The sequence below is a fragment of the Cetorhinus maximus genome, chromosome 15 (assembly GCF_964194155.1).
Source record: "Cetorhinus maximus chromosome 15, sCetMax3.hap1.1, whole genome shotgun sequence".
In the NCBI taxonomy this organism is placed as follows: domain Eukaryota; kingdom Metazoa; phylum Chordata; class Chondrichthyes; order Lamniformes; family Cetorhinidae; genus Cetorhinus; species Cetorhinus maximus.
In genome coordinates, this window is record NC_135893.1 from 31,509,974 (window position 1) to 31,536,223 (window position 26,250).

General features: G+C 43.5%; 1 protein-coding gene across 1 annotated transcript; it reads left to right on the forward strand.

Annotated features, from left to right (window-relative positions):
• Window positions 1-13,922: 13,922 nt before the first annotated feature.
• sst6.1 (somatostatin family member 6.1) lies at window positions 13,923-19,905 on the forward strand. The gene is made up of 2 exons (XM_078559261.1): window positions 13,923-14,110; window positions 19,441-19,905. Exons 1-2 carry the CDS (start codon window positions 14,006-14,008, stop codon window positions 19,654-19,656), a joined length of 321 nt encoding a protein of 106 aa, XP_078415387.1. The 5' UTR covers window positions 13,923-14,005; the 3' UTR covers window positions 19,657-19,905.
• The last annotated feature ends 6,345 nt before the right edge of the window (window positions 19,906-26,250 follow it).

The following is a 26,250-nucleotide window of genomic DNA, read 5'->3' on the forward strand; positions in this document are numbered from 1 at the left end:
GAACAGTTGTGCATGTGTACATGGCAGCTGGTGCATGCACAACTGTTCCTGATGCCTTTCCGATCAGTGTGTGGCAGATGTTAGGGTGATTTTGAAATATTTAAGAAGTGTCAGTTGCGGAGCTGTCTTTAGATCCAGCATCACCTTTCCTGCTTTATTAAAAGACTGCGTTTACATGAAAAAGTGAACAAGATGGACAAGTGCATGGACTTCCAATACAGCCTAGCTAGCTCAGTTGGTAGATAATTTTAATCCCAGGGTCATAGTCTTGAGCCCCACGTAGTGGGGGTGGGGGGAGGGGTGATGTTTATTTTCTTAAATACTTTTAAGTTTTTTTTTACTTTTCTTAAATTCGTAACTGATTGCTGGGGGGAAAATATCTGCCTGTCACTCCCAGGCACCTTGCATTCACTACTGAAAGGCAGTGTTGCTTTACTTAATAATTTGCAAGCCTTCACCTTAATTAAAACTCCCCATGATAAATAAAGTCCCAAAATAAGGTGCATTATAATCAGTCAAATTTTGGACAATGAAGGAAGAAATACTAATAGAACGCACAGGGAAACATTCACGTTCTCCAGCCACAGACTCTGACACTGGCATTGCATCTGCACATGTGCAGGAAGTGCCCCCTCTAGTGTTGTGACATAAATAAATGCAGCCTTATAAAGTCTGTTGCCCCTCAACCTGAATGTTCCCACTGGAAGTTAAAATAAGCCTCAGTGGTACAGATGACGCTATTACTTTTGTGTGAAGGTATAAGCTGAAATTGCAATTTAAAAAATCGTTGTCATGGGTTTGTAACATGTTCTAAATCTTCAAGCACAATATCTTACAAAATGTGATCTATTTTGTTTCTGGTATTTTGAACATCAAATATTAAAGTTCAATTGCACCATTTCATGAATGAATGCAGATCCTCACTAGGGGCTCATTTTGGATTCCAATTTCTCACCTTTTAACTGACAGAACCCCTGACGTTCTTGTGGTCAAAAAGAAAAGAAAGAATTTACATAGTGCCTGTCACGACCTGAAGAAGTCCCAAAGCACTTTATAGCCAATTAAATACTTCTAAATTGGAGGCACTGTTGTAATGGAAAAGTGGCAGCATATCTGCGCACAGTAAGCTCCACAAAAAGCAAAAAAGATAATGACCCTTTAAACTTTTGTTAGTTATGTTTGTTGAGAGATAAATATTGGCCAGGACACTGGGGAGAGCTCTCCTATCCTTTTCAAATAGTGTACATGAGATCTTTACCACCCACCTGAGAGGAAAGCTGAATTTTAACGTCTCCTCCTCTGTACTGCACTGGAGAATCAGCCTAGACTTGTCAGCCTACGAGGATGGACAGCTGTCCAAGACCTTTCCAGGTGCGCACCTGGACAATGCTGGCATACAACTCAGCCTCATGAAGAATCACACAAAACTCACTGCTCTCCTTCCCTTTGATCATTTACTCATGCACATTTTCCTGTTGGAGATGTTGAATGGCAATCACGAGCCGGAAATCTCACTAATTGTCTTCCTCCCTATCCTGGCAATTTGAGGTCTACAGTGTCGCCTCCCTATTACTGCCCTGCTGAGGATGTCATAACTCAGCAGAGAGGGGGGAGAACAAACTTGGACCATCTGACACGTCTGGCTCTGTCCCTTGCTGTGCTGAAGGGAGGGAAGAAGTTGACTCACATCACATGACTGCACTGAATGGTTGCATTTTTTGTCTGCAGAGGAAGGGAAAGTGGATAGTTTCTCAAATGCTCCTTTCTTGAAACAAGTGTACATCACACAAAATGTCAAAATGAAATCCAACCCAGCAGCCCCCTTCCCTGGACCCCCTGAGGCACCACGACTGTGTTTAAATTAATGTTTGCTTAGAGCTAGAGACCTATCGGATGTGTCAGCAATCAATTCCCGAAACTGAGAGAATTCTGTGTTTTTCGGAACATGCTTTCATATTTGTAAAAGGCTAGTTAAAAGGTTACAGAAGTAATTCAGAGCTCTTAAATGTCACACTTTCATTTACCTCATGGTGCTTCCCTCATCTGTTCAAAGACATTTTTGATATATCATGTTTTTTTGGGATGGGAATGAGTTTGCGTTATTTATTTCCCTTCAACTTTCTCCCCTCCTCCTGAAATAATTGATGATAAATCCGTAAAGATTTACGATCCGTCAATATTTCCTCGGAGCGGGTGGGAAAGGGTTGGGAGAGAATGTGTTCCATGCATGTGTTCCATCTTGGACATGCAGCTTGTTTCGTGTGGTGGATAAAATGGCTTCTGCCTCTATCCTTTGTTTTAGCCAAGATGACCCCAGAGTTTATATGATTATGACAAGCCACAGTACACAAGAGTCAGCACTTCACAAAGACATTTCTTCAAACATCCCTCTTCTCATAGAAAGATAAACACATTGCATGCACTATCATTTGCAGTTGCAAGTTACCCACATACCTGGCCTATAAAGAAAATCATCATTCATGAACAAAAAATTGTTCCTTCTAGTCTGTCCTGGGATGTCACGTGTCATGAAGGGTCTTCAGCTTGCTTAGCTTGATGTTCATTACGAGCATTACACTGGCTGATCAGGTCCTTAATCTCATTGCTCATGTTTGGCCATTAGAGCACTTCTCTTGCCTGCCTCAGACTAGACTCGATTCCTTGATGGTTTTCATGGATGCGCTTCATCATCCCTTTCCTCATCTCTTTAGGGATGATGGCTCTAGTTCCTTTGTACAAGATGCCATCCTGGACAATCACTCCATCCCTGTATGCCCAATACTCTCTTATAGCAATGGGTGTGTCCTTGATGGTTTCATCACTTCCTGTAGAGCTTGGAGAGTTGCATCTCATTATGCAGTTTGCTTGATCTGAGCAGGATGCTTGACCATTAGATTCAATGCCTCTGTTGGGTTGACTTCTGCAGCATGTTGTACTGTTGCCTCTCGTTGAATCAGGAAGATTTCACACACTGTACTAGTATCATCAACTTCCTTCAAAGGGAGTGCAACTCTTGACAGCATGTCAGTGATGTACATCTGCTCCTCTTACTTGTCCTTGACTTCCAAATTATATATTTGCAAACAGAGTAACATCCTTTGCAGGTGCTTCAGAGAAGATAGGAGCAATTTGAGAAAGATGCTTTAAAGTGGCTTGTGGTCAGACTTTACCATTGCTTTGTCTCTCCCAAACAGGTACTGGTAAAAATGCTCACTTGCAAAGACAATAACCAGGCACTCTTGCTTAATTTGAGGGGAGATGGTGGCATAGTAGTAATGACACTGGGCTAGTAATACTGAGGCTCAGGCTAATGCCCTGGGGGCATGGGTTCAAATTCTACCATGGCAGCTGATGGAATTTAAATTCAATTAATGAAATCTGGAAATGAAAGCTAGTTTCAGTAATGGTGACTATGAAACTATCATCAATTGTCATAAAAAGCCATCTGGTTCACTAATGTCCTTTAGAGAAGGAAATCTGCCATCCTTACCTGGTCTGGCCTGCATGTATTTCAGGCTGGACTTGAGGGCAGCTGAACTCTTCCTAGAAGATGCTGATTTTGTCTCACGCTCTCATCTATTTAAGGATGATATTCACTAGGAACACACCCAAGACCTGGGAGAACATCTTTATAATTTTTTAGGACCTGCTCAGCAGTCAATGCCTTGGTGTCTGTGTGAAACACTGCAAATCTCTGCTGGTACGGGGAGGGTTACCAATCCAACTTTTGACTTGTTTCAGCTGAGATGAGGGGAATTTGTTTAGTGTCCACTATCTGGAACTGTAGATCTTCTTTATTCCCATTGCATTTGTCTTTCAGTTTAGTTTGTCTTCTTGGGGTGAGCATCGTTCCATTATACAGCCTCAACTTTACCTTTGGTGGCTGCATTTTTGGGTTTCCATCTTCAGCAACTTTACACAGGTCTGCAAAGGTATGGTTGCTAAATTTGCTAATGATACAAAGATAGGTGGAAAAGTAAGTTGTGAAGAGGACATGAGGAGGCTACAAAGGGACATAGATAGGTTAAGTGAATGGGCAAAGATTTGGCAAATGGAATACAATGTGGGCAAATGTGAAATTATGCATTATGGCAGGAAGAATAAAGAAGAAGCTTATTATCTAAATGGTGAGAGATTGCAGAGCTTTGAGATACAGAGGGATCTTGGTGCCCTAGTATGGATCGCAAAAGGCTAGTATGCAGGTACAGCAAGTAATTAGGAAAGCTAACAGAATGTTATCATTTACTGCAAGAGGAATGGAATACAAAAGTAGGGAGGTTGTGCTTCAGTTGTACAGGATGCTGGCGAGACCACAACTGGAGTACTGTGCACAGTATTGGTCTCCTTATTTAAGGAAGGATGTAAATGCATTAGAAGCAGTTCAGAGAAGGTTTACCAAACTGATGCCAGGAATGGGCAGGTTATCTTGTTAGGAAAGATTAGACAGGTTAGGCTTGTATCTGCTGGAGTTTAGAAGAGTAAGAGGCCAATTGATTGAAACATATAAGATCCTGAGGGGTCTTGACAGGGTCAATGTGGAAAGGATGTTTCCTCTTGTGGGAGAATCTAGAACTAGAAGTCACTGTTTAAAAATAAGGGGTTACCCATTTAAGATAGAGATGAGGAGAATTTTTTTCTCTCAGAGAGTAGTGAGTCTTTGGAACTCCCTTTCTCAAAAGGCAATGGAAACAGAGTCTTTGAATGTTTTCAAGGCAGAGGTAGATAGATCCTTATAAACAAGGGGGTGAAGGGTTATCGGGGGTAGGTGGGAGGTTACAGTCAGATCAGCCATGATCTTATTGAATGGCAGAGCAGGCTCAAAAGGCCGAGTGACTTACTCCTGCTCCTAGGTCGTATGTAAAGCTCATAATTTTGAATGTAGCACCGATGTCTATCTGAAACTTGACATTAACTTGATGCTCTCCTTCTGCAGTCATCATTCCAATAATCACAAATCATTTTTTACCTTGAGACTTGGCGGTGCCAACCTGTTCTAGCGTGTACAGCGATACTTCAGATTCATCATCCGGCAACCATCTTTACAGGCTTGCTTTTCTTCCTTACAGCGTAACACCTGCGTGGAAAGTGATTCAGCTTCTGGTTAGAGCACTGCTTTCCCCATGCTGGACATGCTTTCATTTCTTTTGCATGGTGTCCTCTGAAATATTTACATCCTGTACTCTGATCTTTCTTGATCTTTCTGCTGGCCCTCCTGTGAATAGTCCTTCCTTTTCTCCATTGCCTTGTGCTTGGGAGGCCTGGGTTGCCTTTCAGGGTAGTGCAAAGCCTCATCAGTTCCCCCATTAATATTCTTCAGCTGATGATTAACATCTTCAGAGCTTCTGCACATGTCCATAGCTTTTTTGAGAGTAAGTTTCTCTTCTCTCAGCAGATGTACTCATGGCAGGATGTCTTGCTCCTAAGACAATCCTATCTCCGATGAAATCATCTTTCAGTTGCCCAAACTCTCGAGATTCAGTACAGTCACATCCTGATCAATATTCTCCCCCTCTTCCCAAGTTCTGGTGTTGAACATAGAGCATTCATAAATAACATTAGTAGAGGGTTCAAAGTGGGTCTTCAAGTCCTCCAAAATTTCACAAGAATGTCTTTTCTGCTCCTCAGCGAGGTCTAGGGTGCAATACAGTTTGTAGCACTCTTTCCCCAGCACTGATTACAGAGTTACTATTCTTATTTGTTTAGGCTTCTTGCTTTAACTCTGTGGCAATTTCATAGTTCTGCCATTGAGACCGGAAGAATTTCCAATTCATTCTCAAATCTGCCTTCACCTCCATAGGAGTAGGTTCTGAAATATTCAAAGCCATTCTGAGTCACCCAGCAGTCAATGTCCTGTATAAAGTTGCAGACTGAAGTTTTAATTATTCTCTGCTGTTTCTTACAGTGGTTGGCTCTCTTACAGTTATCAAAATCCACTCAATTTCTGCTGCACACTCCTGACACCATGCTCTGTCTCAATCCTTTGTTTTACCCAAGATGACCTCAGAGGTCACATGACTATGGCAAGCCACAGTACACAAAAGGCAGCAGTGCACAAAGACATTTTTCCAGCACAGCTCATATCATTAATGTATCTAAATCAGGCTCCCACAGAGCAGTTGGGAGCCCCATTTAAATTTAATAGCACCTGATTGGGATTCAAAAGGGCCAGGAAATTTGGCAGTAAAATGGAGGAAGGGGCTGCCAGCTCCAGCAGGTTTAATGCATTTTATAGTACTCCTTGTGGGCCAAGAGGAGCAGGAGTGCTGCCCCAAGTCCTTCAAGGAAACTGTTGGCCTAAGTCCCGCCAATTGTGGTTTCTCTTCACTGCCACAATCAGCTGACCTTCTCCACCTCCAATCCTGTTATCTCTAGCTTGCCCCATGATTAGCCAATTACTGCACCACCTACACTCACTCCCCATGATCTACCCCTCCCACCCTTGCCAATACCAGGCTCTGACATCACCCCCTCCAAGCTCCTAGTCCGAACTCCAATCTTTCCTTCCCTCCCTCATTCATTCCTGTTGTCAGGACTCTATTTCCACCCCAGAAAACTGTGATCTTTCCTGAATCCAGGGACAGGCTCCAGCCCATCAATCTGACCGACTGTCGGGCAGGAAACAAAAGAAGAGCATCATAATGAGATTCTTACATTAAATTTGCATTCCCTGGTTTCTCCCATTGACTGCGCTTCTCACTCCTCCCCGCCTCACCATAAATATCCAAGCCGTTAATACTGATTCTCTCTCCACTGATGCTGCCAGACCTGCTAAGTGTTTTCAGCATTCCCTGTTTTTATTTCCGATTTCCAGATTCTGTAATATATTGCTTTTGTGTGGGAGTTTTTGAATTTTGGTGGACCGTAATGGGTCTTTTGCTATCATCCCAAGACTCTTGCTGGGTTCAGGCTGCATAAGCTTGATGTATTCTCTTGAGTTTAGCAATTTGTGGGGTGATCTAATCATGGTCTTTAAAATGATAAAAAGATCAGCTGGAGTAGATACAGAGAGACTATTTCCTCTGGTGGGTGAATCAAGAACAAAGGGATACAATCTTAAAATTAGCACAGGGTCATTCAGGAATGAAATCAGGAAGCACTTTTTCACACAAAGGGCCGTGGAAATCTGGAATATTCTCCCCAAGAAGCTTGTGCATGTTGAGTCAACTGAAAATAACAAGATTGTGATTGATTTTGGTTAGGTAAGAATATCAAGGGATATGAGTCAAAATCAAATTAAGGTACAGGGCATCCATGATTTAATTGAATGGCAGAACATATTCAAGGGACTGAATGGCCTTCTCCTGCCATAGCTCCTGGCAGCACTTCACCATCTCATAGAAATGACCAGTTTTCATGGGTAAACCAAGACAATGAGCCTAAAAACCTATGTCCCCAATCACCATAACCATGGTGGAGCAAGATTTACATCCACTGGCTCCAGAACCCAGCTCACCACATCTGAACACCAAGGGTCAGGAATGTTTACACAAAATAGGTAGGGATTTATATCAGCAGTTATGCATCTGGGGTGTAATCTAGGCTGGGGAAAAGGGGTAGGACATTCATGGCAGAGACAAGCCACAGTGGGGCAGGAATGGTAAGTCCAGGATGAATAAAAAAGCGCTGTTCAGAATTTGTGTTGAAATTTGGCAAGGCAGAGTGCAGGGAATGATTGCAGCCAGGATACAGCTGGAAGTAGCCAGAAAATGCCAGCAGTCTCTTTTCCATGGGCCTTTCAACATCAGTGGGGTCTATCTCTACCAGGCCCTGGTTATGGGAACTGATATACACCGGCTTCATGTATTATGCTGAGGGCAATGGAGGCAGAACTCCAGTGGGTGACATTAACCCATTTGTCCTGATGATATTTTTCAAATGTCACCCAGAGAGGAGCTGGATACATAAAGCTCCTGGCTCCAGTGGTCACAGACTAAATGCAGCAGATATAATTGGGTACTGTCCTAAAATTCAATCCATGTGCACAGACCCACCTGACAAATCTCTTATTTCCAGGGCCAGAGAGTCACAAGGCATCACAGCTTTCTTTTTTCCTTTATGAGATGTGGGCATCACTGGCAAGGACAGCATTTATTGCCCATCCCTAATTGCCCTTGAACTGAGTGGCTTGCTAGATCATTGTAGAAGGCAGTTAATCATCAACCACATTGCTGTAGGCCTGGAGTCACATGTAGGCCAGACCAGGTAAGGATGGTGGATTTCCTTCCCTAAAGAACATCAGTGAATCAGATGGGTTTTTAATGACAATCACTGATAATTTCATGGTCACTGTTATTGAGACTAGCCTTATATTCCAGATTTATTAATTCAATTTAAATTTCATGAGCTGCCATGAATTTTTGGGATTTGAACCCATGTCCCCAGAGCATTAGCCTGGGTTTCTGGGTTACTAGTCCAGCGACATTACTACTAAGCCACCATCTCCCCTAAGCCCCAGCCCGTTCATAGCCAATTATCCACCTTTCCAAAAGCTTTCCAAACTTTTGCACTGCAGGAATTTTGGCTGATATTTTTCCTCCATATTCCAGGGGGACACTGAGGCCTGAATTTTTGCAACAACGGACAGCCTCTCCATCATTGTGGAAATGGTGGAAGAGGCAAAAATATGGAACTCCCGTCGTCAAACATGGCACCTACAATTTTCGCGGTGGCGGGAATGAGCCCGGATTGGGATTTGCACACGTGCACTTTACAGGGTCAGCTGCCCACATAAAGCAGCAGCTGCCTCCAGTCATGCTTGATTTTTGTTCAACAGATTAAACCTGGTAAGAGCAAGTCTAAACGTTGCAGACTCCTTTGGAGAGATGGGGTACCCTTTTGCAGAGGTAGAGTACCCCTTTGGATATAGTCTCAGAATACCTTTGGGAGAGGTAAGCTGCCCTTTTGGATTGTTAAACATGGACATAAATGTGCATAAAAATTGCATAAACACGTTGGAACTGTCAAGAGAGCTGTCAAAATCAACTGTCAAGAGGAACTGTCAAAACTGTCAAAAGCAACTGACAAGCTGTCAGGGCATTTAAAATTCCTACTCTTTAAATCTTTGAAAAAAAATATGTGGAGTGTTGCTTGCTATTTCACTCTACTGTTGACATAAGCCTGAGGGTTATCATTATTGGATTTGTGCTGCATGACTGATTTCACAATCAATTATCACAGAGGGGTGCCTTCCATTTCACAGTTTGATTGACAATTCCACATGATTATAGACTCTGAAGTGTGACCATGAATTCTAATGATTGTTTTTATAAGGGAGTAAGCACTTGAATGAAACATTTGTTCTTATAAGGTAGTAGTAGTTGAAGGAATATAAATGTGGTGAATGGGCTTATATGAATGACAGTGTTTTATTAAAAAAATAAAGTCTGCAATAGACACTTAGACTTTATTTAATCTCAGCATGGCTCCTGAGATCAGCTCACAATGAATATTGGGTGAGTTGGCATGGTAGGTGCAAGGGCAAGGGTGATGGGTGGCAGACATAGGTAGGCACTAAGTTGGCATACGAGCTACAAAGGGCCATGGGGGTGGCAGGAGGGCCATAGATTGGCATAGAAGGTATGAGGGGCCATGGGGGTAGGTAGATGACATGAGGGCATGGGTTGTCATGGATGGGGCATGGGAAGTGTATGAAGGGTTAAGGGGGCATGAGGGTGTGAGAGCTGGTGAGTTGTTTTTTGTTTCGATGCTTTTAAAAAAAATCTTTGACAGAATGCCAGTGCACCAGAGCAGGCCTTCCGCCAAGCCCGCCTCTGCATCCAGCAGCCTCAACACTCGTTATGGGGTCACCCGGCATGACTCGCAGGGAATCCCGCCACCCCAGAATGAAAATCCCAACTCCCGGAGCACTTTCTCCCTGGTTGGGTTTGTGGGGCAGGGGAATGTCCCGGCTCTGCGCTCCCGACCCGGGAGTGAAAATTCAGGCCTGAGTCTATATTTATTCCCAGGCTGAGATCAGCTATCTCTAACTCACAAGGTGTCTTTTACTCTCTCCCATAGCACTCCACCATTTTCTTAGTCATTCCAGACTGAGAAAGAGTTGCCACCAACGGAGCAAACAAACATCCTGCTCCCAGCCCCTTGTCAATGCAAGTTGGCAATTGGCTGATTGGAAGTGTACAAAGGGGCCTATCAGTCCAATTTACTTTGCTGAATGCTCTGCTTGCTCCATCCCAGCAAGAAGTCAGAAAATCATTGAAGCATTAGCCTCTTCTTCAGCACTCTGTGTCGAGCTTGTTAGACGTACTTTCAAGCTTAATCTGTGTAGCACAGACATTATTAACCTGTTGGCCCCTTCATCTTCTGCTCTGAAAAAGATGAGCGAGGTTAACGCCAAGAAATGGAACACTTTTCCAATTCAGGTCCCGTGTCAAATTAGATGGAGAAAATGAGAAGTAATTTCAACACCTATTTGGTCACTTGGTTCTGTGTCTTTGCTCAATGATGGGCTATGTGATACAGAGTATGTGGAAGATGGTGGAGATAAAATAAAGCTAATTTCAGTTGGTACACTCTATCATCTATTGAGTCAAAACCTGCGTGCATAATGTAAGCTGATGTTTCATTGCAATAGTGGGAGAATGTTGCTTTTTTGGAGGTGCTGTTCTTTGGTTGATATGGTAACTAATGTTCCTCCTTTTCAAGTGAACGTTTAAGATCTCTCACCAATAAGTAGTGGAGAGGTCCCCTTGGCATCTAGATCAACATTCCTTATTGAACTAATATCACTGAAATCTCATTGCTGCTTGTTGTATGTTAGTGATGCAGAATGACTGCTGCATTTGTCTATATGACAACTCACTGCAGTCCAATGAGTAGCTAATTTTGTATCAAGCATTTCAGATATACATTATTCAAAGTTGCTTAACCCAAATTACCTGTTAGTTCAATTTTTTTAGTACAGTTAAGGATTTAACTAAGTTGTTTGCTTTAAACGACTGATCATTTGAAATTTTGTGCAGTAGTAATTCTGAATAAATGGGAGTAAACTGTATTTCATGATGTGATAAGATGCAATATAATTATGGTTCTTTCTCTAATTCTGCCACTATTGCTGTAGGAATGGGTAGGATTGAGAAGAAAACTGGAAGGCTGGCTCATACTGTGGGTTAGACCCTACCCTTCAGCTCTGGGACCTGGGCTTGTAGATAACCCAGGATAGTGGGATTAAAAAAAACCTCTCCACTTTCTGGCTGTAAGTACATTGGTGGAGAGTGGAGTAGAAGAAAGGAATGTATGAATGAAAAGAAACAAACATACAAAAAATGATAGGCATGGAAAAGACGAATTAACACAAGCCTACCCCACACCATGATGGCTGGAACATCATGACCAACCGTTTCCTATCCCTTGCCCATGCACCACCCCACCAACATCCCCAAACCAGCCCCTGCCCCACCTGCCCCACCCGCAGCCATGTAACTTCCTGCAAGAGACAAAAATACCATGGCAAGATTGGGCGACCTGGTTATTCCTCAACACTGGAGCCAGCCAGATGAAATTCAGGGCAGAATTGTCCTAGATTTGCACTAAGTGTGGTGGTGGGCGGGTAAAATGAATTTTTACGTGCTGGCCGCAATGGTGGGTTTTCACGCCACATCGTCCCAAACTTGCCTGTTATGCATTTCTGGGAAACACATTGTTTTGATGGCAGGCGGACTCTCATTTGCCTGCCACGCCATCACCTCGCCGCTTCATTAAGCCATGTGCCACATTAAAAGTCCATCCACGTGCACACATCTCAGTGCTTCCAGCCCACGACTACTGCAGGGAAGGTGCCCACGAAAGGCAAAAAGGCTGCAGCTTTAGTGACACATCACTGGAATGCCTTTTGGATTCCGTGGAGGCCCGCCGTGATGCCCTCTAACCCCGCTTTGGCTGCAGGATGGGCAGCGGCGTGACCAACCTGGCTTGGGAGGCAGTGGCAGTGGTGATCAGTGCCAATGCTGCACAGATGTACAGAAAGGGTTGGCCATCCAATGCAGTTAGAGGATGAATGATCTCATCTGTGCTGCCAGGGTATGGCAACCATCTCATCACTCTAAACACCCACACGCAAGCTCATCACACATTCACTGGCATCTCACTCACTGCCAGCTCAAGGGACATCACCACCCATTCTCATACACACACCCTCACATGTCCATCTGGCCTCATCTCCTCTGGAGACTGCCTCCTCAGGCATCACCATCTTGAGGCCACTTGCACAGATCAACATGTGCCCCCACATACACCGTGTGTTACCCTCCTTCCCCAGTACAGCCCTCGTCCTGCAGCCTCTTCCCTTGCCTGAGGCCACTGCTCCCCCTTCCCCAGGCAAGCTCTAGCCCTGCAGCCATTGAAAAGCCACCCACGTATGGCTGATCTGATAGGCAGAGACCTGCCCATGAGCCCCGCTAAAAGTGATATGGTGCTGTCTGTGAAGCCTGGCGCTGATGACTGCGAGTGCTGCCCGAAGCAAGACAGGCAAACAAACCTTGAGGTCCCAAGCGAAGTGCAGCCCGCCAGGTGCTTGCCGCTTATGTGCTGTTGTGAAACCTGCCGCGTTTTCCCACTGAGATGGGCAGACGATCGAACAGTGGAACGATTCCGGCAGGCAGGCCTAATAATGATATGCTGATGTATTACAATGAGGTTCCTGAGGTCTGATGGCTGGCTGAGTGGACGATCATGAACTGGTTTCATGCCATCGTGAAACCAATCGCGCCATATTGTCTGCCTATGCCACTGAACACGCCTGACGCCTGCGGGCACGGAAAATTCCGGCCTCAGTATTTTATCTTAGGGTTATATGTGTTCCTGTTTTCCAAAGAGAGAAATCCAAGAGATGAACAACAAAACAGAAAAACGAACAAGGAATTTGAAAATGGAAATAACTGACTCCATTTAAATTGAGGGATTATTTTCCAAAGCAAACTGTTTAGTTTTGCTGTTGATTCAATGGGTCATTGCACCATCTGGTGCTACATTGTACTATATACCCCAGGTACATTTCGGGCCTGACTTCCAGTCTGTATTAAGTGAGCTGATCTCTGATAAATGGTAATAACGGCATCAAAATTAGCTTCCGTACCTCTGGCATAAGGGAAGGGAAAATGTGCCCAAGTCCGGGTTCCTGATTGCTGCACAGTGACATCATGCGAGGCATCAGGATCCGGCTGTGATGCTGGCACAGTTGAATAGTTTGTTGGCATCCATGGTCCATGTTCGCATATGAAGAATGGGCATGTGAGAGAGATACTGGAGTGCAATCAGCACCTGCAAAGCTGTACTCGGCAAAGATAAAACGTGTTCAGAGAAGCAGGTGAACAAAAAAGGAACAGGGAACGTGTTTCTATTACGAAAACATATAATCCAGTCCACTCGAAATCTGTTCTTTTTACATAAAATACAATATCAGATTTGGGACTTTTCAAATTATTTCATCATCAAATAATATTCCACAAATATCAAGAAAATCTTTTAATCATATTTTAATTACCTTGTTAGATATGGTGACAGTCATTTACAGTGCTATACTTCTCCAACAAATCCTCAGCACAAAGAAAATTCTGACTGAGAAATGTCCAATGTTAAATGTTGCCTGAACATTTTAAATTTGTCCCTGAAATGCAGGTTCCTGCCTCAAACCTGGAGACAGAAATTCAACATTTAATTTAATTCAGAATTTTAAACTTTCTCCTCAGTGCTTCGTACCTGCAGGCATAAAATTGCAGAAATTTAACACAATAGGACTATTCTATTGAATGACGAGCCACTAAAGTAAGCCTGGTCAGCTAATGGTTAATCTTGGACAGAGTGGAGTTGTTTGGCTTTGATGGAATCCTGATGTTTAATGAAGCTTTGGTCTGTGCGTCAGTGACTGGGGCTGTGCTGGGTTATAAAAAGGGTTGGTGATTGTCAAAACCACACAGAGACTCCAAGGTCGAGGCGCATTGAGAAGATCTCGACCACTTCAATCCAATCCCAAGTGACTGAGAGCGTCAACATGCAGCTACTGGGGACGGCAAGCCTCATGTCCATACTGCTCATTGTGTCCAGTGTGAGGGCCACGGCACCTTTGGAAGACAGGCTGAGCCTTCGGGCAAATCAGGTGAGTGAAGACTTAGAGAAAATCTGTGAAGAGTACATGACCGAAAGAGAAAGACAGATTGATGAAAAGCCAGGGAGAGAAAAAAACACTAGACAAAAGCAAGGAAACAAGGAGCGAGAGGCAGATCGTGTGGGAGAGAGGTAGATGAATTGGGGTGACAATTATAGAAGGGGAGAGACACAGAAGAACATGAGGGGGGTGGGGTGGGGGGGTGGGGATGGTTGGAGATAGAAAGAAAATGTGAGTAACATATGATTTTATAAGAGGAAATCTGAGACTAGAAGAGAAAATGAGAGTCTGGTGGGTGGGATGAGTGTGTGAGACTGAGAGGAAGTGAAAGTAATAGTGACAAAGACAGGCTAAAATGAGTGAGAGAGAGAACAGGTAGGGAGGCAGAAAGGGAGTGAGGAAGACATAGTGAGGGGCAAAGAGTGTGTGAGGGGAAAAAAGAACAGATAGATGAACAGAAAAAAACAAAGTGAGAGAGAAAAGAAAATGAGAGTGACTCAGGAAGAGGCAGAGGTGGAAATAGTAGAGAGAAAGTAACTGACAAAGGCTGAAGAGAAAAAGAAAGTGAGACAAACATGCACAGAAAGTGAGAATGATGGAGACGGTAGAGAGGGAGAGAAGCAGAGTATGAGAAAATATTATTACACTAGAGCTTCTTTAGCCTGGATTTGGGAGATTGATATCTATGGCAGGTTTCTTTTTTTTTGCAATAGTTATCCCTGTAGCAAACTTGTAGACGCACGAAGACTTTAGAGTATGAGCTTACCTCTGGAATAAGGGAAGCAGATTAAGTAGTGTAGACACTGTACTCGCACAACCAGTTTCCCAGAATCCGATTTAAACATGCATCAGTGTAAAAGTGGCAAAAGAGACATAGTGAGAGTGAAAAAGACAAACAGAGAACAGAGAATAAAAAACAGAAAGACAAACAACATGAAAGAACCCTTTCATTCCGTCATACTGAACGTGAATGAGAAAATACCCTTTGAAAAGGAGTGAATCTTCGCAGTAACCAGGAGAGTGAGTGACATTTACTACAAACACAGAAAGGACAGATGGAGAATTAATAAGTAGAGACACTTAGCTATGACAAGCAATAAAATGCAAACTGTGTGTTCTCACCTCCCTGCTGCACAATTTCTGTGAAGCCTGCCCCTTGTTATTAGTCTAATAGGTCACCTCAGTCAATGTTAGTGTCACGGCAGCTTACTCACTGACGCTACAACATCCCCTTATTGTTCAGTTCTCAGTGCCGTGTGGCTGAAAATGATCCCCAAACCACAAATTACTGTCAGTGTTGTAATTGTGCAAACACTTCGTGTGCTCATATCTGATTCGCCTCTGTGTTAAACTATTGACAGCATGAATGCAAGTGTGGAGTTTTAAATAGAGGCTCTAGATTTTACTGTATTGTTTTCTTTGTTAATTTTTCCTTTGCTGTTATCTCCAACAGGTGCTCCTGTCCTATTAAACCCGTCTCATTGTTAATTGGGCTTCTGTTTAATTATAAATGAACAAGGAAAGCAAGTGCAGGACCCTCCCTGTTGTTGAGTTGAAGGGAAAGGTCCTTGGCAGGTGTAACAACTTTACACAGGATACATGGGGAAGGATAGATTTAGAGACAGGGTTAAAAGAGACAGAGTCCAGCCGTTAAGATCAGTCTATATTAAATGCCTATCAAGTGCTGATTTCCATTCATATGACGAACAGCCAGGAGATGCTGTAACAACATAACTCATTACTGCTCAGTCCACACAGACACTCCTAACGTCTAAAGACGGTGCTGATTTAATGCATCTCAGGAGGATGAACACTGCCGGGATTGAACCGCTTTCCCGTGACACCTGTACGGAACCTGGGCATCAATTCAAAGGGTTGATTTTGATTTAAGTTTTCTGTTCATCAAAACGATGATCAGAAATGAACAGTTCTCTCATTTTTGGATCCGACAATTTCAGAATCAAGTGTTGGCGGGTCAGGTCTGTCACAGGTACAGAGCAAAGCTCCTTTTCTGCCCTGTCCCAAAAGTATGTCTTATTTTCCACCTTTCCCGGTCAACCTGCACAAGGGTGAAGCTCCTCATTTCCCACGCCGGCTATCCCGCAGTCTGCGAGTTGCGATTGCTGTGGTAGTTAGTGCTGAGCTGTGTAGTTACTTCTGTGCACGAACCTCGACAAAGCATTGCCTGGGTTTCATTTTTTGTTTAGCAGAAAGTTACTAAAGATTGTGAAGCTGACAACATTTCTATGTTATCCCGTCCCTTTAAAGCCGGATGGCCATTATTACAATATATTACATTTTAAGACGGAGTAAATAAAGGCACCAGGATATTGGGATGCACTAGCAGAAGATTCTAGAATATCATTTTTGCAGGTTTAGTATGTCCCGGAGCTCAACAACGTACCGCCAGGTCAAAAGGTAATGAGGGCAACTTGATCCTATCTCGAGAATTCTGGCAGCAATAAAGACTGCATCTGATCCAAACCATTTGGTGGAGAGGCGAAGGTAGGGACCACCAAGGGAGGGATGAGGGATGGGGGAAGGGGAGGTAGGAAGAGGAAATCAAGGGGTTGGGAGGGTGGCTGTGGAATCTGTCCGGAAATTGTGTCAATTGTTGTAATTACAACCATTACAAAAGCTACTTCAATAGTTGACAATCAGATCCTTTGTTAATGGGGAATGCTGTGTGCCGAAAACATAAATGAATAAATAAGTGAATAAAAACATTTCTACAGAGTTGAGGAAAGCAGGGGCAATGAACTTTAGAAGATTAAGAACTCTTTCAGTTTTCCCAATTATTCCAACTGAAGATATTTGTGGCTAAACAGGTTTAACATGGGATAACAGGACTAACATTAATGTGCACAAGGAATAAATGGGGGTAGTGGTGATCTGTTTACTCCTTCTTCAGTTGCTCCTAAGAGCTTCCCATTTTCAAGTTCAATGATCTAGGAGCGCTTTGAGTAGGGAAAATAATACATGAGGTTTCCCGTTGCCTTCCCCATGTGTGCTTAAAGGAAACACAAGTCCTCCTATCCCAAAGGATCCTCTGCCTACAAACAGCCATTATCCCTTGACCTTCTAGCTATTCTGCCAACACCACCAAAAAATTTGTTGGATCCACTACTGGCTATGGCTCATAATCCTGAATATGGGACCCTTATGTGGGCCTGTGGTGATGAAAGAAAGCAGGGACGACCACCCTCTGAGGTCTCAAATGGCCCTGCTATCCTAATAAATGGGGTATGGGTATATAATCCAGTGGACTGCAAACGGAATGCTTGATGATCATCCTTTCAGAGTAAAACTAATTCATTCCTTGGTCTCTTAATAAGCAGAATTTTACAGTTTAAAAACGTGACTTTCTTCTGTTTGTTTTCCTCCGTGTTTTCTCTCCCTTTTCTCCCCCCCTCCCCATTCCTGAAGTTGGCAATTCATGCCGGAATATGGGACCCTCCTGATGCCTCATCGAGTGTGAGGTTGGGCCGTGATTATCTGATTATGGGTGGGAGGGTAGGGGATGGGAGGGGAGGGGAAGGTAGGGGGGTAATTACCAGCTGAACCTGATCCTATTTTGTCGTGAAGCACGCCAACATCAATCTTCCAGTGAAATGTAGAATTTTCCTGGATACTCTGGTCAATAGCAGCAGGACTGCTCTGTTTGAGGTCAGCTAAAACCCTTCCAGGTCTGTGTGGCTCAGGACCACAGCAGGGATGAATTCTGATCATTCATTGGTCAGTTATATGGCCTTCCTCTCATTTTGGAGTGGCCATAATGCTCAATGTGTTGTACTGTTGCTTTAAGAATGTACTGGAATTGTTAAATACCTACTGAGCTGCTATGCTACGAACCTATTTGCCCGATCAACTGTGTAACCAAAGAGAACATTATCCTGAGAGTAAAGTAAAACAGAGTAAATCTCTTCAATGCTCTGTTTGGTGTATAGTTATTTTTTAAAAAATTGCACAAGGAAAGAGGGTGCTGATTTTTCAGCTCAGCACTAAATGACTTCCCATGGATGGTAGTGGCAGCTCACCTGTAATATCCTTGGTGTAACTTTGTTTTACATGTACTTCTTCCTCCACTGCAGGAAATCAACCTGGGTGCCCGAGGTGAAATGTTTAACTTGCATCTCTCCAGGTTATAGAAATATGTACGGTTACAAACGCAATCATTAAATCAGCAACAAAAAAATGTGCCAGCATTTTAAATCCTACTCTGTGAAAACTTTAAGCATAGGCCGTCGTTTTTAAAAAAAATATATTTATTCTGAGTTATCATAGAATCTCACTGCAGAGAAGTTCAGCCCCTTGTGCTCTTTGAAGGAACTATCCACCTGTCACCGCGCCCCCAATCCCCTGCTCTTTCCCATTGGTCAATGAACTACTCCAAAGGCTCCAGATTCAATCCTTGGGCTGTATTGGATTTGCTGATCTTAGCTGGAGCAGTGGCTGGGATGCTGCAGTTGGAATAGGCGGTCTGTATGAAAGACGGGTAAAATCCTGATCATTATCCTGTGATACCTGCAGAGAGGCAGGCCCGAGCAGATGTCAGGCAGACACAGGATTAGGCTGCCCTGACAAAATAGCTTGCTGGGCCTCACTCACTTGGCTGATGTGTTAAAAGATAGCGTGTGCTGACAAAAACTATTCAGCAGCAGGAGCCACCACATTTTGTGGAGGAGGAGCGGGAAAATGCTGGGGGGGTGGGTTGGGGGAGGGCAGGCGTTCGGAGTGTAAGAGGATCAGAAAGCAGTGCGATAATTTTCACTGTTATTTAGCACGCTCACCTCCTGAGTCAGGAGGTTGTGGGTTCAAGTCCCACTTTCAAAATTGAGCACAAAATCCAGGCCAACACTTCACTGCAGTAGTGAGGGTGTGCTTGCCCTGTTGGAGGTGCTGTCTTTCCAATGAGATGTTAAACCGAGGCCCTATCTGCACTGTCATAAAAGATTCCAACTGTTAATCAGTATTCAGCATTATTGTTACATCTCTGTTTGTGGGCGCTTGCTGTGTGTAAATTGGTTTTCACGTTTCCTACATTTAATAAAATGTGCTCTGGAAAGAGACTTGGGTGACAAAGGACCCAAGATAAATACAAATTATTTCTTCTTTGAATTGAGGGGAGGTAAGCTTGCAAATAAGGCTCAGATTGGAAACATATATTTTTTTAAAAAAATAAGGCATTTCCTTTACCCATGACATGCCTTGCCTTGATGTGGGCAAAATAAAATCACCAAATGTATGTGCTCGATGCTTCGGAGCGCAGTTTCCCACAGAGTAACATAGCGACAAATGTATGTTTTGTGTTTGTCCGCCAGGAGCTGAACAAAGAAAGGAAAGAGATCATTTTGAAGCTGTTATCTGGACTGCTGGACTCCAGTAGCAATCAAATCGGGATTGAGAACACTTTCCCGGATCCAGAGGATATGGAAGAAATGAAAGTGGAGGAGAGGTCCCGCTTCAGTCAGTTACCACAGAGAGAGCGTAAGGCTCCCTGCAAAAATTTCTTTTGGAAAACCTTCACTTCCTGCTGACGCCAGAAGACGCCACCTCGCCGAAAACTAAAACCGTCGAGAAAGGAACTGACTTAGCACTGTACATAAGCTGCTGCTTTTTATTTTATTCGTCTGTGGGGCAGGGGGGGTGTTAACATCTTCTGTCATGCGCAAGAAAAATAAAAAAAGCATGATTGTGTCATTTCGCTGCTACCTGTATGTATTTTTCCCCTGGTAATGTCGCAGTGTTCATCCTGTCAGAGCAATAAAGTGGATCCGAGATAATCAAATTGATTCGATCATTTACTGACTCAACGTTCCAAAGGGGGATTTGACGTTTTGTGGAATGAGGGTCATGAGGGGGAAAGAGAGCCACAGTCAGAGAAATAGTGGAAGTCACATAGAGAGACAATGCGATAAAGTGGAAGCCAGGCTGGTGAGAGAGAGAGAAATGCAAGAGAGACTAGGGTGGGCAATAAGAGAGACAGAGGGATAAACTGATGGTGAAGGAGATGAAAACCAAACAGAAATAACGAGAGAGACAGATAATGCAACCAAGAACGATAAGGAGAGAAGATATCAAAAAATGAGACAGTAATAAGAGAAAGAGACAATGGCAGTGAAAGAGATAGTCTGAAACAAAAAATAAGCAAAAATGTAAGAGAGAGACCGACAGGGAGAGGGACCAGGAGGAGATAGAAAAAGTAGTTGTAACAGACCAAGAAAAGAAAGAATGGGGCACTTGAGAAACAAAACAAGTGAACAATAAGAGAGAAGTAAATCAGCATTAGAGTGCAAAGAGTTTGTGAGAGAAAGGGAGGAATATTCTCCTTCACCAGCGCACTGAGTGCCACTAGTTCTCTGTGGTGCATTCCCACACAAATCAGGGACAGGGAGACGGCAGTGGAGTTTAATCCTCAATAAAAAGGCCCTCTTTGTGAAGACTGAGTGCTTATTTCAAAATCACCCATAAAATAAAACTCTCATACATGTTTAAAACAATAACTCACACTCACAGCCATCATTATTCCAGCAGAATTTCATTTCGGGTGACATTTTAAAAAGGCTGAGTTGTTTTGAAAGAAAAAAACCACAAGGCCCACTCTTAAGATGGCAGTGATTGCAAAATATAACAGTAGCTTTTGTCCATTATATTTTTGAGCCACTTTAAAAGTTTAATGCAGAACTTTCTAAAACATGGTTGATATTCTGTTTGATGTGCTCAATTTGGGCCTAAAGAGTCTTTGTCCTACAAGACCAAGCTTCAAAATGGTATCAGCCTGTGGATGCCCTCCCTGCCACTACCATTGATCCAGTCTGCAACTTATGAAAATGTGCAGCGTATTAAGATAATATTTTGAGGCAAGCAGAAGTTAAAGTCCAGAGGATACTTGACAAAAATGAAGATAAAACTGTAACACTGGAAAATTGAAATGAAGGCAGTAAATGAACTGTAGATCAGTCAGCATCTCAAAAAAATAAGGTAGATTATCAGAGGTGCCATCTTTCAGATGAGAAGTTAAACAAAGATCCTATCTGGAAAAGCAAAATACTGCAGATCCTGGAAACCTGAAATAAAACAGAAAATGCTGGAGAAAGCCAATAGGACAAGCAACACCTGCAGTGGGAGAAACAGAGTTAACGTTTCTGGATGATGACCTCCCATCAGGGCTGGAAAACGTAAACATTTAATAGCTTTTAAGCAAGTGAAATGGGGGTGGGGTGGAAAAAGACCAAAATGGGAATCTGTGATAGGGTGGAAGACTGGAAATATTAGGTGAGAGAAAAAAGTTGGTGCTATAAAGCCAAAGGAAGTGGTAATGAGGAAGTAAAGAAACAAAAGATGTGTCTAGAGAAGGTGTGAATGGCAGAATAATGAACAGAAGCCACCTGAAAGTAAAATTAAAATAAAACAAAGATTAAGACCGAAACATACAAAAAAAGGAAACAAAATGACGGAAAAGATGACAGTCTGAAATTGTTGAACTCAATGTTCAGTCCAGTTGACTGCAAAGTGCCTAATCAAAAGATGAGGTGCTACTCCTCAAGCTTGCATTGAACTTCATTAGAACACTGCAGGAAGCCAAGGACAGAGAGGTCAAGGTGACATTAAGGCGGAGAATTAAAATGACAGGCCATTCTGGGTCATGCTTATGAACAGAATGGAGGCATTCCCCAAGGCGTTTGGTCTCCTCGATGTAGAGCAGACTGCACTATGAGCAGCGAATACAATATACTAAGTTGAAAGAAGAATGTGTAAATTACTGTTTTATGTGGAAGGACTGTTTGTGGCATTGGATGGTGAGGAGAGAGGAGCTAAAAGGGCAGGTGTTGCATCTCCTGCACTTACACAGGAAGGTGCTGTAGGAAGGGGGTAGGACGTTGCTGGTGATTGAGGAGTAGACAGTGATGTCGCAGAGGGAATGGTCCCTTCAGAATGCTGGAAGTGGAGGGCAGGGAGAGATGTGTTTGGTGGTGGCATCACGCTAGAGGTGGCTGAAATGGCAGACAATGATCCATCCAATATGAAGGCTGGTTTGATGGAAGGTGAGGTCAAGCGGAACCCTATTGTGGTTCTGAGAAGGAGGGGAAGGGCTAAGAGCAGAAACATGGGAAAAGAGTTGGACGTGGTCAAGGGCCCTGTCAACCATGGTGGGAAGGAATCCTCCATGGAGAAAAATGATTCCATCTGCTCTCACAGGTGGATATAAAAAACCCATGGCATTAGTTGATGAAGAGCAAAGAAGCTGTCCTGATCAACATTTATCCCTCAACCAATACCCAAGATGCTAATTATCTGGCAATTTATCCCATTATTGTATGTGGGATCTTCTTGTCTATGAGTGTGTTCTTCTGTTACAACAGTGACAGAACTTATGAAAAGGTGCTTCATTGCTATGAAGTGATTTGAGATAACCGGAGAATGTGAAAGGTGTTAAATAAATGCAAATAATTTCTTTCTTTTTTGGGTTCAGTAGCATTAGTTGCTCCCATGAATTGTCTTTCGATCATGGAAATTGACACACACACAGCCCAAATCAAATTGTATGTTAGAGTTATCCAAGAGTAACAATACAGAGTACTAACAGTAGTACACATCCCTCAACTCCACCCCTGGCCTGAATTGAATATTCAGCTCTTTCACCTACCCTCTGAAAAGTTCTGGTCAAGAAAACTTCTGGTAAGGTGAGACCTCATATAAATTACTTTATTGCACAGCTAGGTGAATATCCAGAATGGCAGTTAACAGGGTTCAGTTAACTCAGTATAAGTTACCTTCATAATGCAGTATAAACTAATCCTGTTTCTCCACAAAATGGGGCCATCTTAACTGATTTAAACAAGGTAATTTCTGACGATCCTCTCCTGTGCTTTAACTGTCTCTCAGCTTTATGCTGCCTGACTGGCTTGTATCATTCTGTTCGAACACTCCCCTGTTCGACTGTCTGTCTCTGTCATTTATCTCTTACTGTTCACAGCCAGAAAGGGAAGTTTACCAGACTGCTCGCCAAGCACCCAGGACCAGCAACCAATATTCCTGTTAAACTGCACCTGTGCATGACCCCACTGTAGTAACCTGGAAGGTACTGTGCAGGCCTTGTTCTGTGTTAAATAACGTGCATATACGGCCAGAAAAGATATAATGGTGCCATATTTTGAAATAAAATGGCTTGGGACAAGAACAAAATTGCCAGCAATTTCTTGACATAAAGCATATGAAGCATTTATTGTTTGCTGACACAAGTTAACAAATTGCTTATTATTCACAGTCTATGAGGAAACAACTTGAAAGTTAACCCATAAGCATCTTAACTACATAGCATCTCTGACTCCCCCCACCCATTTTTCAATTTGCATGATTTCATTAAAATACAATGTTCAATTTTGGCACGTGATCTCAGGCATTGTACACATAAGATCGGCTTATGGTGCACACTTGAGCCAAGCACTGCCCCAGAAAGTTCAGAGAAGAAAAGAAACATCAGAAAGTATGATACACTGGGCTTCCTTTGTGCATTTGGTTACTGAGTGGTGCAATCAGTAGCACTAACACAAGCCAGGGGAGTGGGCATTGTGTGACAGGAATATCAGAAAGAGGAAATGGTATAAAATAATCTAGTTCCTGAGTTCCCACGACAGGAAGCATTTGCAAGCTGTGTAATTTTGTTTTGCTTTCAAGATATGGGCAATGTTGGCAAGGTTATATTCATGGGTACCCGCATGGGCCCCAGTTATGCCTGTCTCTTTATGGGGTATGTGGAACATTCCTTGTTCTAGTCCTACTCAGGCCTCCTCCCACAACTCTTTCTCCATTACATCGATGACTGCTTCGGTGCTGCTTCATGATCTTGTCTGGGCCTGGAAAAATTTATTAATTTTGCTTCCAATTTCCACCCCTCCATTATTTTCACAGGGTCCATCTCTGACACTTCCCTTCCCTTCCTTGACCTCTCTGTCTCAATTTCTGGTGATAGACTGTCCACCAATATTCACTGCAAGCCTACCGACTCCCACAGCTACCTTGACTATAGCTCCTCACACCCTGCTTCCTGTAAGGACACCATCCCATTCTCTCAGTTCCTTCGCCTCCGTCGCATCTATTCTGATGATGTCACTTTCCAAAACAGTTCCTCTGACATGTCTTCCTTCTTCCTGAACCGAGGTTTTCCACCCATGGTGGTTGACAGGGCCTTCAACCGTGTTTGGCCCATCTCCCGTGCATCCGCCCTCACACCTTCCTCTCCCTTCCAGAACCATGATAGCGTCCCCCTTGTCCTCACTCATCACCCCACCAGCCTACGCATTCAAAGGATCATCTTCCGCCATTTCCACCAACTCCAGCATGATGCCACTACCAAACACATCTTCCCTTCACCCCGCCCTGTCGGCAGTCTACAGGGATCATTCCCTCCAGGACACCCTGGTCCACTCCTCCATCACCCCATACACCTCAACCCCCTCCCATGGCACCTTCCCATGCAATTACAGAAGGTGCAACACCTGCCCCTTTACTTCCCCCCTTCTCACCGTCCAAGGGCCCAAACACTCCTTTCAAGTGAAGCAGCACTTCACTTGCACTTCCCTCAATTTAGTCTACTGTATTCGCTGCTCACAATGCGGTCTCCTCTACATTGGAGAGACCAAACGCAGTCTGGGTGACCGCTTTGCAGAACACCTTTGGTCTGTCTGCAAGCATGACCCAGACCTCCCTGTCGCTTGCCATTTCAACACACCACCCTGCTCTCATGCCCACATGTCCGTCCTTGGCCTGCTGCAATGTTTCAGTGAAACTCAACGCAAACTGGAGGGACAGCACCTCATCTTCCGATTAGGCACTTTAAAGCCTTCTGGACTTAACATCGAGTTCAACAACTTCAGATCATGAACTCTCTCCTCCATCCCCACCCCCTTTCTGACCCCCCTTTTTCCAATAATTTATAATTTTAAAAAATATATGTTTTTTAATATATTTTCTTGTCCCACCTATTTCTCTTATTTTTAAATTTATTTCCATCCATTGTTTTATTGCCACCTTTTAGTCTATTTCAATCCCTTCCCCCCACCCCACCCACACTAGGGCTATCTGTCACTTGCTCGTCTGCTTTCTACCCTTAATGTTATCATTAGCACATTCCTTAGCTAATATCACCACCGTCTACACCCCTTTGTCCTTTTGTCTATGACATCTTTGGCAATCTCTTCTTTGCCTCCACCTATCACTGGCCCTCTATCCCGCTCTATCTGTCCCACCCCACTCAACCAGCTTATATTTCACCTCATTTCTATTTTTCCTTAGTTCTGATGAAGAGTCGTCCACACTCGAAACGTTAACTGTATTCCTCTCCGCAGATGCTGTCAGAACTGCTGAGTTTTTCCAGCTATTTTTGTTTTTATTTCAGATTTCCAGCATCTGCAGTATTTTGCTTTTACATTCATTGCCCATCCTTGGTTTCCCTGAAGAGGGACTGTTCCCGAATCACTTTTGCTGGTGGAACTTCCACAATGCTACTAGGTAGGAAATTCCAGGATATTGACCCAGTGATCATAAAGGAACAGTGGAAATGTCCAATTCAAGATGCTGTGTGAGTTGGATTGTTATTCTTGCAATCCTTGGCGGTACTGGTCACAGGGGAAGGAGGGGCTGTTGAAGTTACTTGTTGAAGCCTTGTTGAGTTACTGCAGTGCAACCTGTGGATGGTACAATACCACAGTCACAGTGTGAGTTGGTCCAGTGGTAGGGCCATTGATCAAGTGAACCGTTCTGCACTGCATTACATCCAGCTTTTTGAGTGTTGCCGCCACTACACTTATTCAGGTGAATGATTTGCATTTCATCATACTTGTGAATTGAACTTTGGTAGAGAGACTTTTAGGGTTCAGAAGGTGAGACACTCATTGCAGAATACTCAGAGTCTGTCCTTCTCTTGTAGCTGCATTGTTGAGAGGGCTGATCCAGTTCAGCATCTTGGCCACGGAGGACTCAAACTGTTGAAATGAATGGATAGAAAATGATAGCAGCAAGTGCACAAGTTCATGGTATGTGCGATTGATCAGCGAGAGTATGTAAATAGCACAAACTGGGAAAATCAGCCTTCGCAATCTGTCACTGTGGGTTCCTAGTTAGGATGTACT

Coding starts and splice junctions, on each gene's coding strand:
- sst6.1 (XM_078559261.1), top strand. CDS start 14,006: ATGCAGCTACTGGGGACGGCAAGCCTCATGTCCATACTGCTCATTGTG. Junction 14,111..19,440: donor TGAGCCTTCGGGCAAATCAG/GTGAGTGAAGAC, acceptor TTTGTCCGCCAG/GAGCTGAACAAAGAAAGGAA.